Raw genomic sequence first — 26080 nt, 5'->3', positions numbered from 1 at the left:
ATGCATCAGTTATTTCTTTGTTTATTGCCTGCCCCACCATAATGTTACTATTTGGTGGCCTATAGACTACTCTTATCAGTGACTTTTTCACCTTACTATTCCTGATTTCCACCTAAATAGATTCAACCTTATCCTCCATAGCACCGATGTCATCCCTTACTGTTGCCCGGAGGTCATCCTTAAATAACAGAGCTACACCACCCGCCTTACCATCCACTCTGTCCTTCCGAATAGTTTGATACCCTCGGATATTTAACTCCCAGTCGTGACCATCCTTTAACCATGTTTCAGTAATGGCCACTAAATCATAGTCATTCACGATGATTTGCGCCATCAACTCATTTACCTTATTCCAAATACTACGAGCATTCAGGTAAAGTACACTTATGTTGGCTTTTTTTTACCTCTGTTCTGAATCTTAACACCTCGATCAGTAACCTTTCCTAAGTTATATTTCCTCTTAACCTTTCTCCTAATTTTCCTTGTCGTTGAACCCATATCTTCATGTAACAACCTGCCGCGTCACTTACCATTAACGTTTTCACTTCCCGTTTTATTCCTTTTAGTATTCCTGGTCCTATGCACTGAGCTCACCTCAGTCCCTGTACCTTGTACTGTCGCCCTTTTTGATTTTTGACTATGGCTTCTCTGCCTTACACATTCCCCCTTACTGCCTTTTGTTTCTGTCCCTGTTTTACTACCTTCCAACTTCCTGCATCGGTTCCCATCCCCCTGCCACATTAGTTTAAACTCTCCCCAACAGCTCTAGCAAACACCTCCCCAGGACATCGGTTCCAGTCCTCCCCAGATGCAGACCGTCCGGTTTGTACTGGTCCCACCTCCCCCAGAACTGGTTCCAATGCTCCAGGAATTTGAATCCCTCCCTCTTGCACCATCTCTCGAGCCACGCATTCATCCTATCTATCCTGACATTCCTACTCTGACTAGCTCGTGGCACTGGTCGCAATCCTGAGATTACTACCTTTGAGGTCCTACTTTTTAGTTTCACTCCTAACTCCCTGAATTCAACTTGTAGGACCTCGTCCGGTTTTTACCTATATCGTTGGTGCCTATGTGCACCACGACAGCTGGCTGTTCACCCTCCCCCCCCCCAGAATGTCCTGCAGCCGCTCCGAGACATCCTTGACCCTTGCACCAGGGAGGCAACATACCATCCTGGAGTCTCGATTGCGTCCGCAGAACCGCCTGTCTATTCCCCTTACAATTAAGTCCCCTATCACTATAGCCCTGCCATTCTTCTTCCTGCCCAGCTGCGCAGCAGAGCCAGCCACGGTGCCATGAACCTGGCTGCTGCTGCCTTCCCCTGGTGAGCCATCTTCCTCAACAGTATCCAAAGCGGTATATCTGTTTTGCAGGGAGATGACTGCAGAGGACACCTGCACTGCCTTCCTACTCTTGCTCTGTCTTTTGGTCAACCATTTTCTATCTCCCTCAGTACCTTTCACCTGCGGTGTGACCAACTCGCTAAACGTGCTATCCACGACGTCCTCAGCATCGCGGATGCTCCAAAGTGAGTCCATCCGCAGCTCCAGAGCCGTTAAGCGGTCTAACAGGAGCTGCAACTGGACACACCCCTTGCACGTGAAGGAGCCAGGGACAGTGGACGTGTCCCTGAGCTCCCGCATCGCACACGAGGAGCATGACACGGGTCTGAGATCTCCTGCCATGTCTTAAACCTTTGGTTAACTTCAACAACTACAATTTCCCCCCAAAAAATAAAAAATAAATAAATATACCAATGAAAAGAAAAAGAAAACAGAAAAACTACTTACCAGTCACTTACCAGGGATAAAAAGCACTTCCTCTCCACCCAGCTTCGAATTCCCACCTAGATTCAAATTCCCAAATTCACTCTTGGTTCTGTCTAACTCTGGCTGTGTCTTCTCTGGCTCACTGGGAGAACTCTAGCCCTTAAACTCCAGAATTCCCTACCTAATATGTTCCACTTCTTCACCTCCTTCTCCTCCTAAAACTCACTCCTTTTACTACATCGGTCTCAGCTTGGCATCATTTTGTGTCTGATTGCACCTCTGTAAACACTTTTGGGATATTTTACTATGTTCAAGGCACTATATATAAAGATACAGGTTGTTGTACTCCCTGCCCTCTCAGCACTCGCCTGTCTACCCTCCCCCTGAACTCCTCTTTGGCCTCCAAATCTAGCACCATTACCAGGCACAACTGAATGCTCATGCTGAGCAATTTAAGCTCAGGTTGACAGCTACACTGCGGAGGTCTGTGCAAAATGATTGCTATGTTTCAAAGAGTCAGAAATAAGCATAAGACAAATATGTGTAGCCTGTGTACTGGGTGTGACAACCATTTCCTAATGTCCTTCTTAGTTTGAAATCTATTCAGTCTGCTCAGCTCCTAGGTTAGCTGCAAACATACAAACTTAAGATTTCGCTGATTTTTTTCAAATGTATTTTCAAAGGACGTGAACGGTATATGTTCTTATGGTCTTATATGTGAAGCTGATTTCCCCCCATTCAACCATCATTCTGAAGCCAACATTGCTGCTTCAGACTACGATCGTAAAGCAGCCTTACAAGATGCCAAAGACTGTGTCAAATTGCCTTCATGTAACTGTACAGGAGGAATATTTGATATTGATGAGATTTGGAGATTCCGCAACTACCATATTGCTATGTGTTGTTTTAAATGTGCTCATTTATGTGATTACTGTTCAATAAAGCTGGCTTATATATTCAGCTGAAGCCAAGGGTTGATCAGAATGTTTTTGCCTATCATTCAAGTCAAAACACCCTTGCCGGGTTTGAATATGGATCTGATACATTTGTTTAGAAATTTGACAGAGGAGCAAATGTGAGCTTGCTTATGGAAGCGATTGGCGATGCTGAACCGGAGGACAATGTCTGGCATCAGATAAATCTTTTTTTTAAACTAACGTTACAGCACGTGGCTCCTGTAAGCAAGTGATCGATCCCAGGACTTTTAGGGCTGCTGAACCTCAGCTGGAGGCTGGGAGACATTTGACATTGGTTGGACAATTAGAAAGTTGTATCAGTTTGGGCAGGCTATTTTAGGAAGGGGGCCATGCAGAACCAATTGTATCGGAGATAAGAGGCTTTTTCTGGTGACAGACTGAGAAAACGGCCCTTTGTTATTACAGCAGATAAAAGGTGAGGAGAACTAACTTCAGTGATTAAAATTAGATTTTGCTGAAGTAAATCTGGAAAAACTAATCCCACTGGTCGGTCATGTCAATGTATCAGCAATTGCTGATAGTTTGAGTTTATTAACAACTCCGTAATTCAAAAAACACACAGCCAAATACAAATCAATCAGCAATACGCTAAAACCATCCACAACACACCATAAACAGTGAATCAACAAGAAAACAAAACCACCAACTTTCAACCCGGTAGAAATGCAGCCATTAGCAGAGACACAGGGCGGGAGTCTACGATTGCCGACGCCAAAATTGCGTTCGCCTGGAGAATCCATTTTTACGCCAAATCAGGGGTGGCGCCATTTTTCCGATATTCCGCCCCTCATCACCTGAGGCCCTCCCCTGTTGCTCCGATGGGCCGATTTCCCGACGGTATAGCTCTCAGACCCTGGTGGGGGATGGATGTATAGAGGGATTGGCCATCCATAGCGAAGGGGAGATGGTTAGGACCAGGAAACTGGAAATTATTGATATGCTGTGTAGCAGAGGAATCACAAACGTAGGTGGGAAGAGACTGGACCAGGGGAAAGAGAATGGAATCAAGAAAGGAAGAAATAAGTTCTGTGGGGCAGGAACAGGCTGATACGATGGATCTACCAGGGCAGACAATACTCGGTATTGGCATTTGCTACCTTTTAGAAATAAATTCTTTCATTCCCCAGCACTAACATATCATCCACACCAAACAGCAAGAAAGGGGATTAAAAGATATCTTAGGTATGAGAAATATAATTAGGATATTTTTGCAAAGGAACTCCATGCACAGTTGTAATTCCATAAATTTACAAGACATCCTTTTCTAATATTTGAGGAAATAAAACAATTCACCTCCGATTTCAGAGGCATTTCTACAATGCATCACCAGAAACAAGTACTGCAATGCATTATGTATCTAGAAACACCAAAAACCCCACGAAAAACATTGGACAGATAATGTTAGTGCTTCCTGTTAATGTCTTGTATTTTATCAAGACAGTAATTAAAACAAAAAGGTTTAGCATCTTCCATTCCAACAACATCAACATAATATGCGTGACAGTAAGTTTGTGAAAGATTTTTATTACCTCTGCATAAAATGCACACAAGACCAATTAGATCAAGGTGTACTAGAAGTATTAAATGTAACCATTAGCAAAGTATTTTCAAAGTCAGTCAATATGTGGAGCACATGAGATCTTCAAGTAATTTTTTTTTTTTTTTTTTTAAATATTTTATTGAAAATCTTTGGTCAACCATCACAGTACATTGTGTATCCTTTACACAATAATATAACAGTATAAATAACAATGACCTGTTTTATAAACAAAGAATAAATAATATATAACAAAAACGAAAACTAAAACTAAATGGCAACTGCCTTGTCTCAGATAAACACTCTCCAAAAATATGATTTAACAGTCCAATATACAATTATTTATAGCAACAACCTATACATATTATACATATATATTAACAACCCTGAGAGTCCTTCTGGTTCCTCCCCCCCCCCCTGGGCTGCTGCTGCTGCCTTCTTCTTTTCCATTCCCTCTATCTTTCTGTGAGGTATTCGACGAACGGTTGCCACCGCCTGGTGAACCCTTGAGCCGATCCCCTTAGGACAAAGTTAATCCGTTCCAGCTTTATAAACCCTGCCATGTCATTTATCCAGGTCTCCACCCCCGGGGGCTTGGCTTCCTTCCACATCAACAGTATCCTGCGCCGGGCTACTAGGGACGCAAAGGCCAAAACATCAGCCTCTTTCGCCTCCTGCACTCCCGGCTCTACTGCAACCCCGAATATAGCCAACCCCCAGCTTGGTTCGACCTGGACCCCCACCACCTTCGAAAGCACCTTTGTCACCCCCACCCAGAACCCCTGTAGTGCCGGACATGACCAGAACATGTGGGTGTGATTCGCTGGGCCTCTCGAGCATCTCGCACACCTATCCTCTACCCTAAAAAAATTACTGAGCCGTGCTCCAGTCATATGCGCCCTGTGTAACACCTTAAATTGAATCAGGCTTAGCCTGGCACACGAGGACGATGAGTTTACCCTACTTAGGGCATCCGCCCACAGCCCCTCCTCAATCTCCTCCCCCAGCTCTTCTTCCCATTTCCCTTTCAACTCATCTACCATAATCTCCCCCTCATCCCTCATTTCCCAATATATATCTGACACCTTACCGTCCCCCACCCATGTCTTTGAGATCACTCTGTCCTGCACCTCATGCGTCGGGAGCTGTGGGAATTCCCTCACCTGTTGCCTCGCAAAAGCCCTCAGTTGCATATACCGGAATGCATTCCCTTGGGGCAACCCATATTTCTCGGTCAGCGCTCCCAGACTTGCGAACTTCCCATCCACAAACAGATCTTTCAGTTGCGTTACTCCTGCTCTTTGCCATATTCCAAATCCCCCATCCATTCTCCCCGGGGCAAACCTATGGTTATTTCTTATCGGGGACCAGTAGTACTCACTTAGGCTCGGTAGTGCCAGCTCCCCCCTATCCCTACTACGCTGTAAGAATCCCTTCCTCACTCTCGGGGTCTTCTCGGCCCACACAAAACTCATGATACTCTTTTCGATCCCTTTTGAAAAAAGCCTTCGTGATCACCACCGGGAGGCACTGAAACACAAAGAGGAATCTCGGGAGGACTACCATTTTAACCGCCTGCACCCTCCCTGCCAGTGACAGGGATACCATGTCCCATCTCTTGAAGTCCTCCTCCATTTGTTCCACCAATCGCGTTAAATTTAACCTATGCAATGTACCCCAATTCTTGGCTATCTGGATCCCCAAGTAACGAAAGTCCCTTGTTACCTTCCTCAGCGGAAAGTCCTCTATTTCTCTGCTCTGCTCCCCTGGATGCACCACAAACAACTCACTGTTCCCCATGTTCAGATTATATCCTGAGAATTCTCCAAACTCCCGAAGTGTCCGCATTATCTCTGGCATCCCCTCCGCCGGGTCTGCTACATATAACAACAAATCATCCGCATACAGAGATACCCGGTGTTCTTCTCCTCCTCTAAGTACTCCCCTCCACTTCTTGGAACCCCTCAATGCTATTGCCAGGGGCTCAATCGCCAGTGCAAACAATAATGGGGACAGAGGGCATCCCTGCCTTGTCCCTCTATGGAGCCGAAAGTATGCAGATCCCCGTCCATTCGTGACCACACTCGCCACTGGGGCCCTATACAACAGCTGCACCCATCCAACATACTCATCTCCAAAACCAAATCTCCTCAGCACCTCCCACAGATAATCCCACTCCACTCTATCAAATGATATCCGTATATTCGTATTCAGCTGTCTCCCCTTCACAAACCCAGTTTGGTCCTCATGGACCACCCTCGGGACACAATCCTCTATCCTCATTGCCATTACCTTGGCCAGAATCTTAGCATCTACATTTAGGAAGGAAATAGGTCTATAGGACCCGCATTGCAGCGGGTCCTTTTCCTTCTTTAGGAGAAGCGATATCGTTGCCTCAGACATAGTCGGGGGCACCTTCAGGAAGACCAAGAATCCTTAGGTTGTTCCTCCTCGCGTTGTTCTCCAGCGCCTCCAGCCTTTCCACACATCGTTTATAGTGTGCCTCGTGCATCTCCGTCTTCACCACCAGGCCCTGTATGTCGTCCTCATTCTCGGCAGCCTTTGCCTTTACGACCCGAAGCTCCCGCTCCTGGGTCTTTTGCTACTCCTTTAGCCCTTCGATCGCCTGTAATATCGGGGCCAACAGCTCCTTCTTCATTTCCTTTTTGAGTTCTTCCACGCAGCGTTTCAAAAACTCGTGTTGCTCAGGGCCCCATATTAAACTGCCACCTTCCGACGCCATCTTGGTTTTTGCTTGCCTTCCTTGCCGCTGCTCTAAAGGATCCACCGCAATCCGGCCACCTTCCTCTCCTTTTTTCATCCGTATCCAGGGGGGATTCCCTTCTGGTTCACCGCACAGTGTTTTTAGCCGTTAAAATTGCCGTTGGGGCTCTTATTAAGAGCCCAAAAGTCCGTTCCACCGGGAGCTGCCGAAACGTGCGACTCAGCTGGTCATCGCCGCACCCAAAGAACAAAGAACAAAGAAATGTACAGCACAGGAACAGGCCCTTCGGCCCTCCAAGCCCGTGCCGACCATACTGCCCGACTAAACTACAATCTTCTACACTTCCTGGGTCCGTATCCTTCTATTCCCATCCTATTCATATATTTGTCAAGATGCCCCTTAAATGTCCCTATCGTCCCTGCCTCCACTACCTCCTCCGGTAGTGAGTTCCAGGCACCCACTACCCTCTGCGTAAAAAACTTGCCTCGTACATCTACTCTAAACTTTGCCCCTCTCACCTTAAACCTATGCCCCCTAGTAATTGACCCCTCTACCCTGGGGAAAAGCCTCTGACTATCCACTCTGTCTATGCCCCTCATAATTTTGTATACCTCTATCAGGTCGCCCCTCAACCTCCTTCGTTCCAGTGAGAACAAACCGAGTTTATTCAATCGCTCCTCATAGCTTATGCCCTCCATACCAGGCAACATTCTGGTAAATCTCTTCTGCACCCTCTCTAAAGCCTCCACATCCTTCTGGTAGTGTGGCGACCAGAATTGAACACTATACTCCAAGTGTGGCCTAACTAAGGTTCTATACAGCTGCAACATGACTTGCCAATTCTTATACTCAATGCCCCGGCCAATGAAGGCAAGCATGCCGTATGCCTTCTTGACTACCTTCTCCACCTGTGTAGCCCCTTTCAGTGATCTGTGGACCTGTACTCCTAGATCTCTTTGACTTTCAATACTCTTGAGGGTTCTACCATTCACTGTATATTCCCTACCTGCATTAGCCCTTCCAAAATGCATTACCTCACATTTGTCCAGGTTAAACTCCATCTGCCATCTCTCCGCCCAAGTCTCCAGACAATCTAAATCCTGCTGTATCCTCAGACAGTCCTCATCGCTATCCGCAATTCCACCAACCTTTGTGTCGTCTGCAAACTTACTAATCAGACCAGTTACATTTTCCTCCAAATCATTTATATATACTACAAAGAGCAAAGGTCCCAGCACTGATCCCTGTGGAACACCACTGGTCACAGCCCTCCAATTAGAAAAGCATCCCTCCATTGCTACCCTCTGCCTTCTATGGCCTAGCCAGTTCTGTATCCACCTTGCCAGTTCACCCCTGATCCCGTGTGACTTCACCTTTTGTACTAGTCTACCATGAGGGACCTTGTCAAAGGCCTTACTGAAGTCCATATAGACAACATCTACTGCCCTACCTGCATCAATCATCTTAGTGACCTCCTCGAAAAACTCTATCAAGTTAGTGAGACACGACCTCCCCTTCACAAAACCGTGCTGCCTCTCACTAATACGTCCATTTGCTTCCAAATGGGAGTAGATCCTGTCTCGAAGAATTCTCTCCAGTAATTTCCCTACCACTGAAGTAAGGCTCACCGGCCTGTAGTTCCCGGGATTATCCCTGCCACCCTTCTTAAACAGAGGAACAACATTGGCTATTCTCCAGTCCTCCGGGACATCCCCTGAAGACAGCGAGGATCCAAAGATTTCTGTCAAGGCCTCAGCAATTTCCTCTCCAGCCTCCTTCAGTATTCTGGGGTAGATCCCATCCGGCCCTGGGGACTTATCCACCCGGAAGCCCTCTTTCAGTAATTTTAACATGAGTTTTGTTATTGCCAGTAAATCCGAAGTTATGAAAATAGTGATGTTTTAGAGCTGGGCTGTCCAAGCTTTCGGACTTTGTGGACCACTTGTGTCTGTACCATGGAGCCTGAGAGGGCGCATGTTCAGGTTTGAGAAATTCATCTCCATTGCACATCCTCCAGTGGCACTGTGGAGGCCAAGCACCATTTGCTGGGGTGCAAAGTGCTGCCGGGTCCTTCCTGTCCCAACATAGGAGAGCATGGCTCCATGTTGGCACCCACCAACACTGCAACAGGGGAAGGGCGGATGCGGCCATGTCATCTGCATGCACTGGAAGGCTGTGAATCAAAGTTATCCGACATACACAACCCAGCTGGTTGATGTGACGGCAGCATATCAAATTCAGACCATGCACATACTGGCAAGATACTCATATATGACCACGCAAACAATAGGTGCAGAGATACAAGAAAGGCATATTCCTTAAAGGGCCAGGTACCCATACTGCAGGCAAGGTAAGTTTTAAGAAGTTTTGCTATTGAAAGTGTTTGAAGTGCTCTGAATTGTTCTTGAAGCTGCTGTGGTAGAGTTACTGGATGGGCCAGAAAATGTTGCTGCATCTTCATAGATTATCATAGAATTTACAGTGCAGAAGGAGGCCATTCGGCCCATCGAGTCTGCACCGGCTCTTGGAAAGAGCACCCTACCCAAGGTCTACACCTCCACCCTATCCCCATACCCCAGTAACCCCATCCAACACTAAGGGCAATTTTGGACACTAAGGGCAATTTATCATGGCCAATCCACCTAACCTGCACATCTTTGGACTGTGGGAGGAAACCGGAGCACCCGGAGGAAACCCACGCACACACGGGGAGGATGTGCAGACTCCGCACAGACAGTGACCCAGCGGGGAATCGAACCTGGGACCCTGGAGCTGTGAAGCAATTGTGCTATCCACAATGCTACCGTGCTGCCCTTGACAGGGGCGGCAGTGGATTTGATCATCTGTCCACAAAAAGGTTACAACGGATATGAGGGCTGCAGAGAGGGAAACTCCATGCCCTCTGCCAACTTGGAGCCAGGCTCTTCTATGGTCCTTGACAATGACTGGTGGTTGTATAGCAAATCAGCCAACATATCCAGCACCTTGGTGTGCATGCCCACCAATAGCTGGAGAGGAAGCAAGAGGTGGGTGTGAGATTGGCAGCATTCAGAGGTGTGAGTGAGGGAGGTGGAATATATTTACGTTTGGCATTGGTTACAGGTGCTAGGATGTATTGCTGGGTTGGAGATGGGGTTGTGGTGTGATGGGTACTGATAGGTTGATAGTATGGTGGGTAGATGCCATGTGAAAATGCATTCTGACCTTACCTTGAACGCCAGCGATAGGTCATTAGAGTTCCTGTGACACTGTATCGTCCTCTGGTCCTGACACTGGGCACTGACCCCCTTTTTCAGATGGTCCTTGAAGGCCTCCTGAGCAATGTGTCATCCTCCTGCCAACTCTACCAAGAATGCGTCCAATAACAGTCACCCTAGTTCCCTCACTCTGCACCTTGAATCTCATTGTGAATGTATTTGCACGTGTCCGTGTGGAAACAGGTATTGAGGAAAGGACAATCTCCCAGCGTCTTCTCTGTGTGTCTGTTGATATTTCGCCTGAAGTGCAGCTTCTTACAGAAGAGCATTTAAATTCCACCAATATTATTCAGTGCCGTTTCCCTTTAAGTGGAACATCCTGCCTTTAAGAGGCTAGCTGCAACAGCTGATATCTGCACAACACTGCTCGGCCCATCACTGCTCACCACTGAAAAGGCAACGGTGCTGAGACACACTACGATCATGTGGATGCACCAAATTTATGTGCTGTCCAACTCCAAGGGAACCAGCGCATGCAGGCCAAGAATCGTGACCCCTGGGCCCAAAAACGGAGCACATGAATATTATAATAATAATAATAATAATAATAATAATAATAATAATAATAATAATCGCTTATTGTCACAAGTAGGCGTCAATGAAGTTACTGTGAAAAGCCCCTATCCTTAGTGTTCTCATGTATTTCTACATGTCTCGAATTGCTGATATGAGCCTAGTATTTTGATTTTGAATATTTCTACTACAGAAGCAACAATGTTTTTAAAAAAAACTACTTCCAATTACCAGTTTTCAAAGAAGTTTAATAAAGGTCTTTCTAGCAAATGGGGAGAATAACAAGCACCGATATTGAATTGTCTGGGCTTTGTGAGCCAGGTTTTGGGGACTGCACGTGGCCCATGGGCGGCAATTTGCACGCTCTTATTCTCGATTTAAAACAGCTTACCTGAGGAAAAGGCTATCCCTAGACATGTATTGAAGCCTGTAATAGCCAGGATATCGTCAAAGCTGCCTGCAGCCATAAGTAGCGTTGGGATTCCCTTGTCAACACCGTAGCGTTCCTTCTGAAGCAGCAGCATGCATGGAACGACGACAGCCGGCGATACTGCACCCATCACAAACCTAGGCACAGGAAATTACAGAATGTGCAGCAATAGTAAGATATATAAATACATATATTTTGAAGATTAAAGTTATTTGAAATTACAGGGGAAAAGAATTGATCTGACAAACTGATTTAATTTTGAAGTCTGTAAAGTAATTGAATGAGATTGCTGAATTTTCCTACATTCAACAACAACACATTTATGTAGAGCCTGTAATACATTCCAAGAAACTTCACAGGAGCATTATAGAACAAAGCATGGCACCAACAAAAGTATGTGAGCCACAAATAAATTTTAGATCAGGTGACCAAAAGCTGAATCAAAGAGGTCGGTTTTAGCGTCAGGGACAGCATAGATAAAGATAAACTATTTCCACTGGTTGGAGATTTTAAAAGTAGGGGGCATCGTCTAAAAATTAGGGCTCGATCGTTCAGGAGAGATGTTAGGAAGAACTTCTTCACTCGAAGGGGGTGGAGGTTCAGAACTCTTCCACACACAGCAGTCGAAGCTGGAACAGTTGTGAATTTTAAATATGAGATAGGTTTTGTTAAGCATTCAGGGATATGGGCCAAAGGCGGATATATGGAGTTAGGTCACAGATCAGCCGTGATCTCATTGAATAGTGCGAAGGCTCAAGGGGCTGAATGGCCCACTCCTCTTCCCATGTATTGGAGGTGGAGAGGGGCAGAGAGGGAATTCCAGAGCTTAGGGCCCAAGGCGTGAATGTTGGGGCAATTAAAATTGGGAATGCTCAAGACTCCCAAATTGGAGGAATGAAGATAATGAACGATGGAGTTGCAAGAGATTCTCGAGTTGGAGAAAGGAAACACCATGGAGGAATTTTAAATCAAGGAAGAGAATTTGAAAACAAGCTGTAGCTTGACCAGGAGCCAATGTAGATCAGCGAGCAGAAGGGGGATAGGGGAACAGCTTGGTGGGCATTATGAAACGAGCAGCAGAGTTTTGAATGAATTCAGGTTTACAGAGATCAGAATGGGGGAGACCAGCCAGGAATACAATAGAATAGTAGGTCCAGAGGTAACAAAGGTATGAATGAGCAATGCTGCAGGCGAGCTCAGATGAGAGTCGGGCAATGTTGCGGAGATGGAACTTGGTAGTCTTGGTGATACCTTGAATGTGCTTGGAAGCTCAACTCACCAAGATTGCAAACAGATTGGTTTAGCCCCCGACAGTTGCCAGGGAAAGGGATTAAGTAGGTAGCATGGTAGCACAGTGGATAGCACTGTTGCTTCACAGCTCCAGGGTCCCAGGTTGATTCCCGGCTTGGGTCACTGTCTGTGCGGAGTCTGCACGTTCTCCCCGTGTCTGCGTGGGTTTCCTCCGGGTGCTCCGGTTTCCTCCCACAGTCCAAAGATGTGCAGGTTAGGTGGATTGGTCATGATAAATTGCCCCTTAGTATTCAAAAAGGTTAAGTAGGGCTACTGGGTTACGGGGCTAGGGTGGAGGTGTGGGCTTAAGTAGGGTGCTCTTTGTAAGGGCTGGTGCAGACTCGATGGGCTGAATGGCCTCCTTCTGCACTGTAAATTCTATGATTCCATGATAAGTTGGTAGTTATGGAATGGAGCTTTCTGCAGGGAGGTTTGGAGCAGGTCCAAACACAATAATTCCCATCTTCCCAGTATTTAATTGGAGGTCATTCTTGCTGAAGCAGTACTGAATGTCAAATAAGTAGTCTAATAATTTAGCAAAGGTGGAGGAATCAAGAGAGGTGGTGGTGAGATAGAGCTGGGAGTTATCAATCTGTATGTGAAAACCCGCTGTACTTTCAGAGCAAATATGTAGGTTAGAAATAGGAGAGGGCAAAGATAGATCCTTGGGAGACTCCGGAGACACTGGTACAGGAGCAGAAAGAGAAATCATTACAAGTGATATTCTGGCTATGTTCAGGTAGATTGGAATGGAACCAGGTGAGCAGAGTCCCAATCAATGGATGGCAGTGGAAGGACGTTGGAGGGAAATGGTTCAGTTATAACCAAGTCAAAGGCTGCATTCTAAACAAACATCTTTTCCTCCGTGCTACTGACAGGCTCCCTCTGAAGGGAGGGAGCTGCTAATGAGAACCTGCCCCTCCCTGTCCATGTATTCTAACTGGATACATGGATACAATAATTGGATACAGGGTTAGAAGGTTCTATAGCCAAATTTGCAGATGATACCAAAATAGGTGGGACAGTAAGTTGCAATGAGGAAATAAGAGCGTGACAAATGGACATAGATAGGTTAGGAGAGTCGGCCACAATGTGGTAGATGGAGTTTAACGTGGGTAAGTGTGAGGTCAAGCAGGTCGAAAAAATGGGACGGCAACTTACTATCTAAATGGGGAGAGACTTTGGGGAGCTCCGATGCAGAGGGATCTGGGAGTCCATGTGCATGAGTCACGGAAAACAAGCATGCAGGAGCAGCAGATAATGAGGAAAGCAATTGGAATGTTGGCATTTATAGCAAAAGGAATTGAGTAATAATAATAATCTTTATTATTGTCACAAGTCGGCTTACATTAACACTGCAATGAAATTACTGTGAAAATCCCTGAGTCGCCACATTCCAGCGCCTGTTCGGGTACACCGAGGGAGAATTCAGAATGTCCAAATCCCCTAACAAGCACGTCTTTCGAGACTTGTGGGAGGAAACTGGAGCACCCGGAGGAAACCCACGCAGACACGGGGAGAACGTGCAGACTCCGCACAGACACTGACCCAAGCCGGGAAGTCCTGCCCTGCTACTGCCCCGCAGGAAGATCAATGGTGTAACGTTAAGATTTAGCACCAAGGGGACTTCCGGTGGTGGCTATGGAGGAGTGAGTCGCACCTTTGGTGGCTCCCGCTCTGGTCGGACTTTTGGACCTCTCCCCCGGACGTTTTTCCAATTTTAAATGGAAAATTTGTAGGTTGAGGCAGCTGGGCACCGTTTCCTTGCATTGGTTTATGGAAAAAAGGATCAAAAGTGCGCAAAAGGGCAGAAACAAGAAGCCAGTAGTGAGCTGTGTTGAAGCTGCAACGGGAGGCAATATGGCTGAGGGAAGGACCGCTGGGGTGGCAGCGCAGCGATCAACCCAGTGATGCAGGCCATTCAGGATGGTTTTGCCAGACAGAAACGGGAATGCCTGGACCCGATCAAAGAATCAATTGATCGCCTAGAGAGCAGACTGGACACCCAGGACCGGGCGAGTCAGAAGGTGGAGAAGGCGCTGCTGGAACAAGAGGAGCATCAAACAGCAGTGGAGCTGGAGATGGGGATGCTTCGGGAACAGCAGAAAAAGCTCTTGGAAAAGGTGGAGGTCCTTGAGAACCGGTCCCGCCGACAGAATCTAAGAATCGTCGGGCTCCCGGAGGGAGCTGACGGAGCAGATGCTGGAGCATACGTGGCGGGTATGTTCGGAAAGCTGCTGGGGGCATTCCCCTGACCGGGCGCTTGCCAGGAAGCCGCGGGCGGGGGACCCTCCGAGGGCGATCGTGGTGAGATTCCACAGGTTCCTGGACAAGGAATGTATTCTGCGTTGGGGCAAGCACACACGGAGTTGCAAGTGGGACCAGGGCCTGAGCGGGGAGGTGGCGAGGAAGAGGGCAGGCTTTAACCAAGTCAAGGCGATTCTCTTTAAGAAGGTGAAGTTTGGTCTGTTGTACCCGGCGCGTCTGTGGGTTACGCATGAAGACCAACATCATTATTTTGTGTCGCCCGATGAGGCGTTGGACTTTGACTTTGCAAAAAGGACTAGTGGGAGTTTGAGAACTTCTGGACTCAGTGACAATATGTTGGCCTGTATTGGGCCTTTTTCCTTTTCTGTTTTTTTTTCGGGGGTCTTTGTTTGTTTTTCTTTTCCCCACTTGGTTTGTTGGTGGGGTTTGGGTTGTTTTTTTCTTTCTGTTCTTAAATTGGCTTTGCCTTCTCGTATTGTTTTGTATCAGTCTTTTTTTGGAGCTCTGTTTAGGGGGAAAAGGAAAGGGGGTGGGGGGGAGAAAGTCAATTTTTTGTTTCGTTTCTGGTTTTCATAGATTATCATAGAATTTACAGTGCAGAAGGAGGCCATTCAGCCCATCGAGTCTGCACCGGCTCTTGAAAAGAGCACCCTACCCAAGGTCCACACCTCCACCCTATTCCCATAACCCAGTAACCCCACCCAACACTAAGGGCAATTTTGGACACTAAGGGCAATTTATCATGGCCAATCCACCTAACCTGCACATCTTTGGACTGTGGGAGGAAACCAGAGCACCCGGAGGAAACCCACGCACACACGGGGAGGATGTGCAGACTCCGCACAGACAGTGACCCAGCGGGGAATCGAACCTGGGACATGCTGTTAGGTGAATTCTCCCTCTGTGTACCCGAACAGGCGCCGGAGTGTGGCGACTCTGGGATTTTCACAGTAACTTCATTGCAGTAAGCCTACTTGTAACACTAATAAAGATTATTATTATTTGCCTCCTGGATTCATCTCTTGTATAATGCTCCTATGGCCAGTATTCACACAATCATTGTACTTTCAGATTACTTTCCCTTGGGGAGGGGCATTAGACAGGGATGTCCTTTCTCCCCGCTGCGGCTGTTCTCGTGCCTCTGCCTCTTTGGTGACCAGAAGGTGAACACTGCTTGGCTGGAGGTCTCCCACACCACCCACTGCATCTGCCTGGTTGGGTGATTTGATGTAATTTCTGCACTTGGAAAAAATGAAGTATACCATCAGGGGGTGGGTGGGAGGTTCTACCTGAGCTGGCACCCATTTATCTCCTTTTTAAAGATTTGGACACCATCAGCTTTTGGGGGGGGTTTAGTTTTATGTTGCAATTTTGATGTACGGTTTATGTATTACCGTTTTGACATTGAACTTTTATATCTTTGCTGGTTGATAGTTTATAATATGGTTAATGTTTGTTTATAACATTTCAATGAACATATTTACAAATAAAAATATTGGCCAACACAATGGTTCCCTGCCCTACTTCGAAATAGTGACAGAAGATCTTCCATGATCACCTGAGAAAGCAGGCTGGGTCTTGGCGTAAAGTCTCATCTGACAGAATGCATCGCCGAGAGGGCAGCACGACCACAGTGACACACTGGGGAGTCAGCCTTGCTTTTTGCGCTCGACTCCTTGAAGTGGAACTTGAACCCACAACCTTCTGACGCCAAGATGAGAGTGCTATCAACTGAGCCAGAGCTGACACAGAATTAAAATATATCAAATAAAATTTAAACCGAGACTAAGATCCTGAAATTCTACTTGTATCTTATATTTCTCTAATTATTGTCAGCTCAGTCCTATTAATAAATGCTTACCCCAGGATAAAACTCCATGACCACGGAAGGTGCAGTAGATAATGCCCAAGAACTGCGCAAACACAAGCTTCACTAAGGCAAGGAGCAAATGCCAGCCGGAGACACACTGCCTTCAGTTTCCGAAGAGCCTAAGAATAAAATATCTTGTGTTATCTCAGAAGGAATAAAAATCAACTCAAAACAATGATAAAGACAATGCCCTCTTTATTAGAAGATAAGAAAACGAAGCAGGAGTGACCATATGGCCGGTCAATCCTGCTCCACCATTCAGAATGAGCATAATCAATCATCGGCCTTAACTCCTCTTTCCTGTTGGACCCCAAATCCCTCCATTCCCTGAGAGGCCAAAGATTTGTCTATCTCAGCCTTAAATCTATTCAAAGATGAACCATCTACAACCCTCCGGAGTAGTGATTTACAAAGATTCGTAACTCTCGAGAGAAGAAATTTCTCCTCAACTGTTGGAAATGACCACTCCTTATCCTGATTCTGTGGTCCTGTGCTCTAAATTGCCCAGCCGGTGGGAACGATCTCGGTGTAGACCCTGTCAAGTCCCTTTGGAATCTTGTGCCCAGTGAGATCATCCCTTCTTGTTCCAACTATTTTAATGCAAATCAAATAACCAAAGAAAAAAATCAAACAAACCGAGGGGCAAATTATAGGGACAGCCCCTTAAACAAAAATAAATCAGAATTGAAACTTGGAACATCCCGTGATTGAGGGGGTCAATAAGACACCCCAGTCCCCACCTGGCACCGAAGGCCTTGACAGTACTGGTGTACTCCGCCTGCGTCCTCTTTAAGGGGTACCCGGCTGCAAACACAGCCACGGTAGAAGGGCAGACAGTCTGGTCGGAGGACAGAAGATGGGTCCTATTTATGCAGCCTCTCACCATAGGAGAGTCTTCTCATCTCTGGAACCAATCCTGTGAACCTTCTCTGCATATCTTCCAATGCAAGGCTATCTTTCCTTATATACGGAGATCAAAGCTACACAGTAATCCAAGTGTGCTTTTCCCTAAACCCTGTATAACTGTGGCAAGTCTTCTCTGTTCTTGCAGTCCAATCTCCTTCAATAAAGGCCAACATGCTATTTGCCTTCGTGACTGATGCTGCACCAGTGGTGGTGTGTTCCTTTACAAGTGGTGTGTTCCTTTACAAGTGGTGTGTTCCTTGTACAAGTGGTGTGTTCCTTGTACAAGTGGTGTGTTCCTTTAAAATGGTGTGCTCCTTTAAAGTGATGTGTTCCTTGTACAAGTGGTGTGAGCCTTAACAAGTGGTGTGTTCCTTTTCAAGTGGTGTGTTCCTTGTACAAGTGGTGTGTTCCTTTACAAGTGGTGTGTTCCTTGTACAAGTGGTGTGTTCCTTTACAAGTGGTGTGTTCCTTGTACAAGTGGTGTGTTCCTTTACAAGTACACCCACGTCCCACTGAACATCAACATTTACAAGTTTCATGTCTTTTAAAAAATGTTCTGCTTTTCTATTCTTACAACCTGAGTGAATAACCTCACACATCCCCACATTATATACCGGCTACTGTCTTGCCGACTCACCTGACCTATCTGAATCTCTGCAGCCTCTTTGTTTCCTCCTCACAGCTTAGGTTTACATCTAGCTTTGCATTGTCAGTAAACCTAGATACTTTACTCTTGGTCTCTTTGTCTATAAGATTGTAAATATCTGTGGCTCCTGATCCTTGCGGCACTCCACTAGTCACAACCTGTCAACTTGAAAATTAATTTACGGGGTGTGGGCATCGCTGGTCGGGTCATCATTTATTGTCCATCCCTAGTTGCCCTTCAGAAGGTGGTGGTGAGCTGCCTTCTTGAACCGCTGCAGTCCCTGGGGTATAGGTACACCAACCATGCTGTTAGGGAAGGAGTTCCAGAATTTAACACCGCGAAGTGAAGGACCAAGTCAGGGTGGTGAGTGACTGGGAGGGGACCCTCCAGGTGGTGGGGTTCCCAGGTATCTGCTGCTCTTGTCCTCAGAGGTCGTGGGTTTGGAAGGTGCTGTCTGAGGAACGTTGGTGAGTTACTTCAGTGCATCTTGTAGATGGTACACATGGCTGCCATTATATGTCGGTAGTGGCGGGTTTGAATGTTTGTGGCTGCTTTGTCCTGGATGGTGCCGAGCTTCTTGAGTGTTGTTGGAGCTACACTCATCCAGGCAAGTGGAGAGTATTCCATTACATTCCTGACTTGTGCCTTGGAAATGATGGACAGGCTTTGGGGGGTCTGGAGGTGAGTTACTCACCGTAGGATTCCGAACCTTTGACCTGCCCTGGTAGCCACAGTATTAATGTGACTAGTCCAGTTCAGTTTCTGATCAATGCTAACCCCCAGGATATTGACTGTGGGGGATTCAGCGATGGTAATGCCATTAAATGTCAAGGGGCGATGGTTAGATACTCTCTTGTAGGAGATGGTCATTGCTTAACACTTGTGTGGTGTGAATGTAACTTGCCCTTTGTCGGCCCAAGCCTGGATATTGTCAACGTATTGCCGCATTTGGACATGGACTGCTTCATTATCGGAGGAGCTGCAAATGGTGCTGAACGTTGTGTAGTCATCCTCAAACATCCCCACTTCTGACTTGTTTAAGGAAGTAACATAAAGTATTCTATGGCAATGTAGTGGATGTAACTTATGTATTTTTTCAAACCATCTTTGATGAGGTGCCCATAGACTAATAAATAAAGTCAGAGGACGAAAAGTCGGGGGCAAGTGGCAGAATGGATTGCGAGCTGACTTCAAGACAAAAAGGAGGGAGTGGGAATAAAGGCTAGTTATTCAGAGTGGCAGAAGGTGGGAAGCAATGTCCCGTAAGGAGCAGTGCTGAGACCACTGCTGTTCACGAATTACATGAACAATCCAGACCTTTTGGGCTAAATTTTCAGATAGGGGTCTTTAAATGATGAAAGGTTTTGTTGGAGTGGATAGAGAGAGAGTGCTTCCACTTGAGGGAAATAACATAGTTAGAGGCCATCAACATAACATAGTCACCAAGAAATCCAATAGGAATTAGGAAAAAACCTCTTTCCCCACAGTGGTGAGAATGAGGAACTTGCTACCATAGGGAGCGGTTGAAGTGAACAGTCTTGTTGCATTTAAAGGAAAGCAAACTATCAAATGGCAGAGAGGTGAATAGATCATTACGATGTGTCCAGTGAGACTGGATTGCAGAAAGCTCAAGTGCAGCATAAAAGCATAATTCACTGGTTAGGTCACACGGCCTGTTTCTCTGCTGTAAATCCAATGTAACGTCTTATTGATTTACTTTCCGGAAACAAAGTAGGTAAAATAATGAAACAAAAATAGGAAAGCAGCAATCATAAACTAGTCATGTTCAATGCAAGAATAGGAAAGTATAATTAAGTCAAAAGATAAGATTGCTGGATGGAAAAGGCAAAGTTTATTGAGATGTAAAGGAATCTTATCCCCAAATAACTGAGCTCAATTCATAGCAAAAAGAATAATGGATCAACAGTGCAGACATTTCAAAGATTAAACAATGTTAAAAATAGATACAAGATGAAAGGGGTACATTGAAGAGTCTATGGATAAATAGAGAGATTGAAACAAAACAAATTGCAAGGGGAGGCATTTGCTAAGATTGGATCAAACCATTTTTGAAGAAAATCATAAGGCGTGTATGAAGTGTAGAAAAGGGGGTGAAAGGGATTATTAAAAAACAGCCAGGAGATGATATGAAAGGAAATAGTAACAGTTTTTAAATAAACATATTAAAAGGTAAAAGCACAGGAATTAGATGAAGAATCTGGCTGTGGAGGATGGAAATACCAGAATTAATCTTAGTTGGGTATCTTGAAAGAGTTTGTACAAATAATGGTGGAGCTGATAATGCAGTTGTGTCAGGCAGAGAATAGGGCACAACTGTTGATCGCAAATGTTAAAAAGAAATTAGGTCATTTTATTTTTGCAGGACCGGGCAGCACGGTAGCATAAGTGGTTAGCACTGTGGCTTCACAGGTCCAAGGTCTCAGGTTCGATTCCCCGCTGGGTCACTGTCTGTGCGGAGTCTGCACGCTCTCCCCGTGTCTGCGTGGTTTCCTCCGGGTGCTCCGGTTTCCTCCCACAGTCCAAAGACGTGCAGGTTAGGTGGATTGGCCATGATAAATTACCCTTAGTGACTAAAAAGGTTAGGAGGGGTTATTGGGTTACAGGGATAGGGTGGAAGTGAGGGCTTAAGTGGGTCGGTGCAGACTCGAAGGGCCGAATGGCCTCCTTCTGCACTGTATGTTCTATGTATAATCTATCTACAAATCAATGGTAGAGAGTGTGGGACTAATTGGGCGGGCTCTTTGAAAAGAGCTAACACTGACTTGATAGACCTAAAACTTATGCAATTCCCTGGATAAGTTGTCAGGCCCCTGACGACAGTCATCTTAGGCTGTTTAAGGCAGTCGGGGAGGATAGAGCAGAGGCCAGCCGCCTAGCAGTTTTGCGAATTTACCTTTGGTAGGTCAGCAACAGCAAGGTGCGATGTCCCGAAACAAGCCTTACCCATGAGGAGACGACGAGCGAGGCAGGAGGCTACCATGAAGACCCCAGGTGAGCAAGATGAGTTTGAGAGAATGGGAGTGTGTGAGGAGTTGGTGGGGAGAAATGGGTGAGGGGGTTAGGCAGGGTAGCAACTTGTTGGGAGGGAGGGTGTGAGGGCCGGGTTGCAATTTTGAGGAAGAGTTTATGATGGGGCTGGGAGTCCATGGGGAGGGAGAGTTTGAGAGTTTTTGAGGGGGACTGTGGAGACGAATACCGTGAGTGTTGTTTGAAATCCAGAATCGTAGCTTCATAATAAAAGATGAATCCAAATGTTGTAGAGCCCGAACTGAAGCTGATAAAAGGGTGGGGATTGACTATGACACTTCATTAAAATTAAGATCAGTTTCTTTAGCAATATGAAGCATAACTATCAATCTGGCAGTCAAAAACGCAAAATATTGAAAGTGAGGCAAGGGCGATGGTCGGCAAAAAGACAGTTTCTCATTTTACTTTAAAAGTTTGAAGTATTGAACAGCGCTCAAACTGCACATTCATCCTCATCCAAAAGTATGGGTGAATTATCTGATGACTTAGACTTGCCGATTTGCGTTCTGTGGGGCGAGGGTGGGTGGGGTCGGGGGATGAGGTTTCAGGGGAGGGCAGGAATGAACTGTAAATCTGCCTCTGGTACCATATCATCAAAATCTGCCAGCATTATAAACATAAAAAAAGATTGACTTTGCCAAAACAGTTGTCCTTCATATGTAAACCCAAGGAGTGATCAGACCTTATGGCAATTAGGTGTTATAGTTAAGTCTGGTTTGTCTATTCGTTAAAGTCCTAGTTTTGTATTTTCCTCTTTCCAGACCATGAATACCGAGGTTACTTTGGTTAAGATAAACTAATTCAGTACAGATCAAGGATCAGACCTAGGACCTGAAGAAGGCTCGAAACTTAACTCTGCTTCTGTCTCACAGATATTGCTAAAGCTGCGGAACCTATGCAGCATTCCCTGTTTTTAATTCAGACCTAGGACCTACATGGTTGAAACCACATCAGTTAGCCAGCGCAATACCTAAAAGCTAAATGGACTATGATGAAGTTGAGTGTCACAATTTGGTTTTATAGGAACAAAACGGCGGTGAGCAACATATTGTTTATACCGTTGCGTCCAGCCCAAGTCCTGCTCGGGTAAGGATAATTGCGAGTGCTATACTTCTCAAGGACGAGGACCACTTGTAGTCAATGTAAATAGCATCACTGACAACAGGAATATTTCGCAGAACAAATCCAGCAAGCAGCATTCCTAATACACAAATGCAAAGAAAATACATTACAGATTAAACTGCTACTAGGTCAATTAAATAAAGTACATATTTGAAGGGTAAACACTGCATTCTAGATCAATGTTTGGAAAAAAGATGTGGCCAACAAAAGCACGACTGTACTGGCGATGAAAATGTGGGTAAAATGAACAGTCACATGCAATAATAAAAATGAATTTACTTGGTTCAAATAATCACTTCTTCTCCACATTTTAATCATCACTGTGATTCGGATTAATGCTTTGAAATTTTAGATAGTATTGAAAGTGAGGGGAAAAAACCCATCAGACTTCTTCAAAGATCTAACAATTTGACGATTGTATTTTCCTCCGTGTCTGGGACGGTTTAATGTTTTTTGGCCAGATGAAAACTTGAGAAAAGTATTACAATACCGATTTAATTAAACACACATATTATCCAAACGTTAATGTAGTTGTCAATGTGTACGAGCCAGTGTGTAAAGATTAAAAACTTGCATTTATATGGCATCTTTCACTACCTTGTGACTTTCTAAGGCACTTTAGAACCAATTAGGACATTTGAAATGTAGTCACTGTAGTGATGTAAGAAACGCAATGCCAATCTGCAAAAATCAAGGACTGGAGAACAGCAACAAGATAATAACCAGATGAATCTGTTTTCGGAATGCTGGTTGAGGAATAGGTATTGGCCAGGACACTGGGGAGAATGTCCCTGCACTTCTTCGCTATTGTTCTCGGAAACGTTTTACATTCACCTCAGGCAGCAATTAGTTTACTGTGTGATTTGGAAGATCGCTCCTCCAACAATGCAGCACTCCCTCAATCAAACACTCGGCTGTCTGCTCTGGGGGGGGGGGGGGGGGGGGGGGGGAGATCACAATTCTTGTCATTATTGGGATAAGAGCTGGGAGCTTTTCCCTCGTGTGATGGTCAGCATTCCTTCCTCAGCCAACACCCTGAAGTATAGATCATCTCTTCATTTATTCATTTAATACTTATGAAGCAGTGTGAAAATTGGCCTGTGCCAACGACAAAATTATTAAACTTTAAATCGTTGCATTGGTTTAGGAAATGACAATACACTTTATAAAGGCACTTCTGTTTCTTTGTATGCTTCAGTATAGTCAGCTAACATGAACATTTTATTCAGTATATCTTCCATTTTCTTACCTAGAAGACCAGGTAATGGAGGTAAATGAGGTAATTTGATCATTCCAACAAGCTTCCCTCCAAGAACGGCACACACAAAAAGAATGAGATTCCCAAACAGGTTACCACCAGGAAGGCACTCTGGGCCTGTAATTGACCAGAGAACTGCCCACAGCAGGATCACCATAATCACTGGAAAACAAGGTGGAAATGGGGTTAAGTCTTGTGTCCCTCAAAAAGTCTTAAACTCCACCCCTCTAGCAATTAAGGACAAAACTCAATTCCCCCTCTCAATCACCTGTAAACCAACTTATTGCGACTCATGCACGAGCACACCCAGGTCTCTCTGCACAGCAGCATGTTTTAATATTTTATCATTTAAATAATAATCCCTTTTGCTGTTATTCCTACCAAAATGGATAACCTCACATTTGTCAACATTGTATTCCATCTGCCAGACACTAGCCCATTCACTTAGCCAATCCAAATCCCTCTGCAGACTTCCGGTTTCCTCTGCACTTTTTGCTTTACCACTTATCTTAGTGTCGTCTGCAAACTTGGACACATTGCACTTGGTCCCCAACTCCAAATCATCTTTGTAAATTGTGAACAATTGTGGGCCCAACACTGATCACTGAGGGACACCACGAGCTACTGATTGCCAACCAGAGAAACACCCATTAATCCCCACTCTTTGCTTTCTATTAATTAACCAATCCTCTATCCATGCTACTACTTTCCCCTTAATGCCATGCATCTTTATCTTATGCAGCAACCTTTTGTGTGGCACCTTGTCAAAGGCTTTCTGGAAATCCAGATATACCACATCCATTGGCTCCCCGTTATCTACCGCACTGGTAATGTCCTCAGGAAATTCCACCAAATTAGTTAGGCACTACCTGCCCTTTATGAACCCATGCTGCGTCTGCCCAATAGGATAATTTCCATCCAGATGCCTCGCTATTTCTTCCTTGATGATAGATTCCAGCATCTTCCCTACTACCGTAGTTAAGCTAACCGGCCTATAATTACCCACTTTCTGCCTACCTCCTTTTTTAAACAGTGGTGTCACGTTTGCTCATTTCCAATCCGCCGGGACCACCCCAGAGTCGAGTGAATTTTGGTAAATTATCACTAGTGCATTTGCAATTTCCCTAGCCATCTCTTTTAGCACTCTGGGATGCATTCCATCAGGGCCAGGAGACTTGTCTACCTTTTGTCCCATTAGCTTCCCCATCACTACCTCCTTGGTGATAACAACCCTCTCAAGGTCCTCACCTGTCATAGCCTCATTTCCATCAGTCACTGGCATGTTATTTGTGTCTTCCACTGTAAAGACCGACCCAAAAAACCTGTTCAGTTCCTCAGCCATTTCCTCATCTCCCATTATTAAATCTCCCTTCTCATCCTCTAAAGGACCAATATTTACATGAGCCACTCTTTTTTGTTTTATATATTTGTAGAAACTTTTACTATCTGTTTTTATATTCTGAGCAAGTTTACTCTCGTAATCTATCTTACTCTTCTTTATAGCTTTTTTAGTAGCTTTCCGTTGCCCCCTAAAGATTTCCCAGTCCTCTAGTCTCCCACTAATCTTTGCCACTTTGTATGCTTTTTCCTTCAATTTGATACTCTCCCTTATTTCCTTAGATATCCACGGTCAATTTTCCCTCTTTTTACCTTCCTTCCTTTTTGTTGGTATAAACCTTTGCTGAGCATTGTGAAAAATCGCTTGGAAGGTTCTCCACTGTTCCACCATACAGTCTTTGCTCCCAGTCTACCTTAGCTAGTTCTTCTCTCATCCCATTGTAATCTCCTTTGTTTTCTTTTTAAAATATGTTTTATTGAAATTTTTTTCCCAAACAACAATTTTTCCCCTCTTACAAAGCAAACGCAACAATAAAAATACAGAAATTTTTAACAATACACAAGTAACAAAACCCCTTTATCTTTGACCTAAACTAAACTAAACCCGCCATATCATTTACCCAGGCCTCCAGTCCGGGGGGTTTCGCCTCCTTCCACATGAGTAGGATCCTGCGCCGGGCTACTAGGGACGCAAAGGCCACAACATCGGCCTCTTTCGCCTCCTGCACTCCCGGCTCTTCCGCAACTCCAAATAGAGCTAACCCCCAGCCTGGTTTGACCCGGGCATTCACCACCCGCGAAATCACTCCCGTCACTCCCTTCCAATACCCTTCCAGTGCCGGACACGCCCAAAACATATGTACGTGGTTTGCCGGGCTCCCGCCACACCTCCCACATTTGTCCTCCACTCCAAAGAACCTGCTCAATCTTGCTCCCGTTATGTGTGCTCTATGTAGCACCTTAAATTGAATCAGGCTAAGCCTGGCGCATGAGGAAGAGGAATTTACCCTGCTTAGGGCATCAGCCCACATACCCTCCTCTATCTCCTCCCCCAGTTCTTCTTCCCACTTTCCTTTTAGTTCGCCCACCGACTCCTCCCCCTCTTCCCTCATCTCTCGGTAAA

General features: G+C 45.4%; 1 protein-coding gene across 8 annotated transcripts in view; it reads right to left on the bottom strand.

Annotated features, from left to right (window-relative positions):
* LOC140408248 (sodium/hydrogen exchanger 9B2-like) overlaps nt 1-26080 on the bottom strand; it is a 261503-nt gene that overhangs the window by 85227 nt on the left and 150196 nt on the right. For all 8 annotated transcript variants that reach the window (XM_072495199.1, XM_072495192.1, XM_072495196.1 and 5 more), the window contains 4 exons: nt 23611-23781; nt 22298-22440; nt 16631-16758; nt 11173-11348 (listed from right to left, as the gene is read on the bottom strand). In XM_072495199.1, coding sequence (XP_072351300.1) covers nt 11173-11348; nt 16631-16758; nt 22298-22440; nt 23611-23781 — 618 coding nt within the window. The remainder of the gene's footprint in view (nt 1-11172; nt 11349-16630; nt 16759-22297; nt 22441-23610; nt 23782-26080) is intronic.

This window comes from Scyliorhinus torazame, chromosome 3 (genome assembly GCF_047496885.1).
Source record: "Scyliorhinus torazame isolate Kashiwa2021f chromosome 3, sScyTor2.1, whole genome shotgun sequence".
In the NCBI taxonomy this organism is placed as follows: Eukaryota; Metazoa; Chordata; class Chondrichthyes; order Carcharhiniformes; family Scyliorhinidae; genus Scyliorhinus; species Scyliorhinus torazame.
Note: the sequence above shows the minus strand (reverse complement) of the source record. Positions and strands in the feature narration are given on the sequence as shown.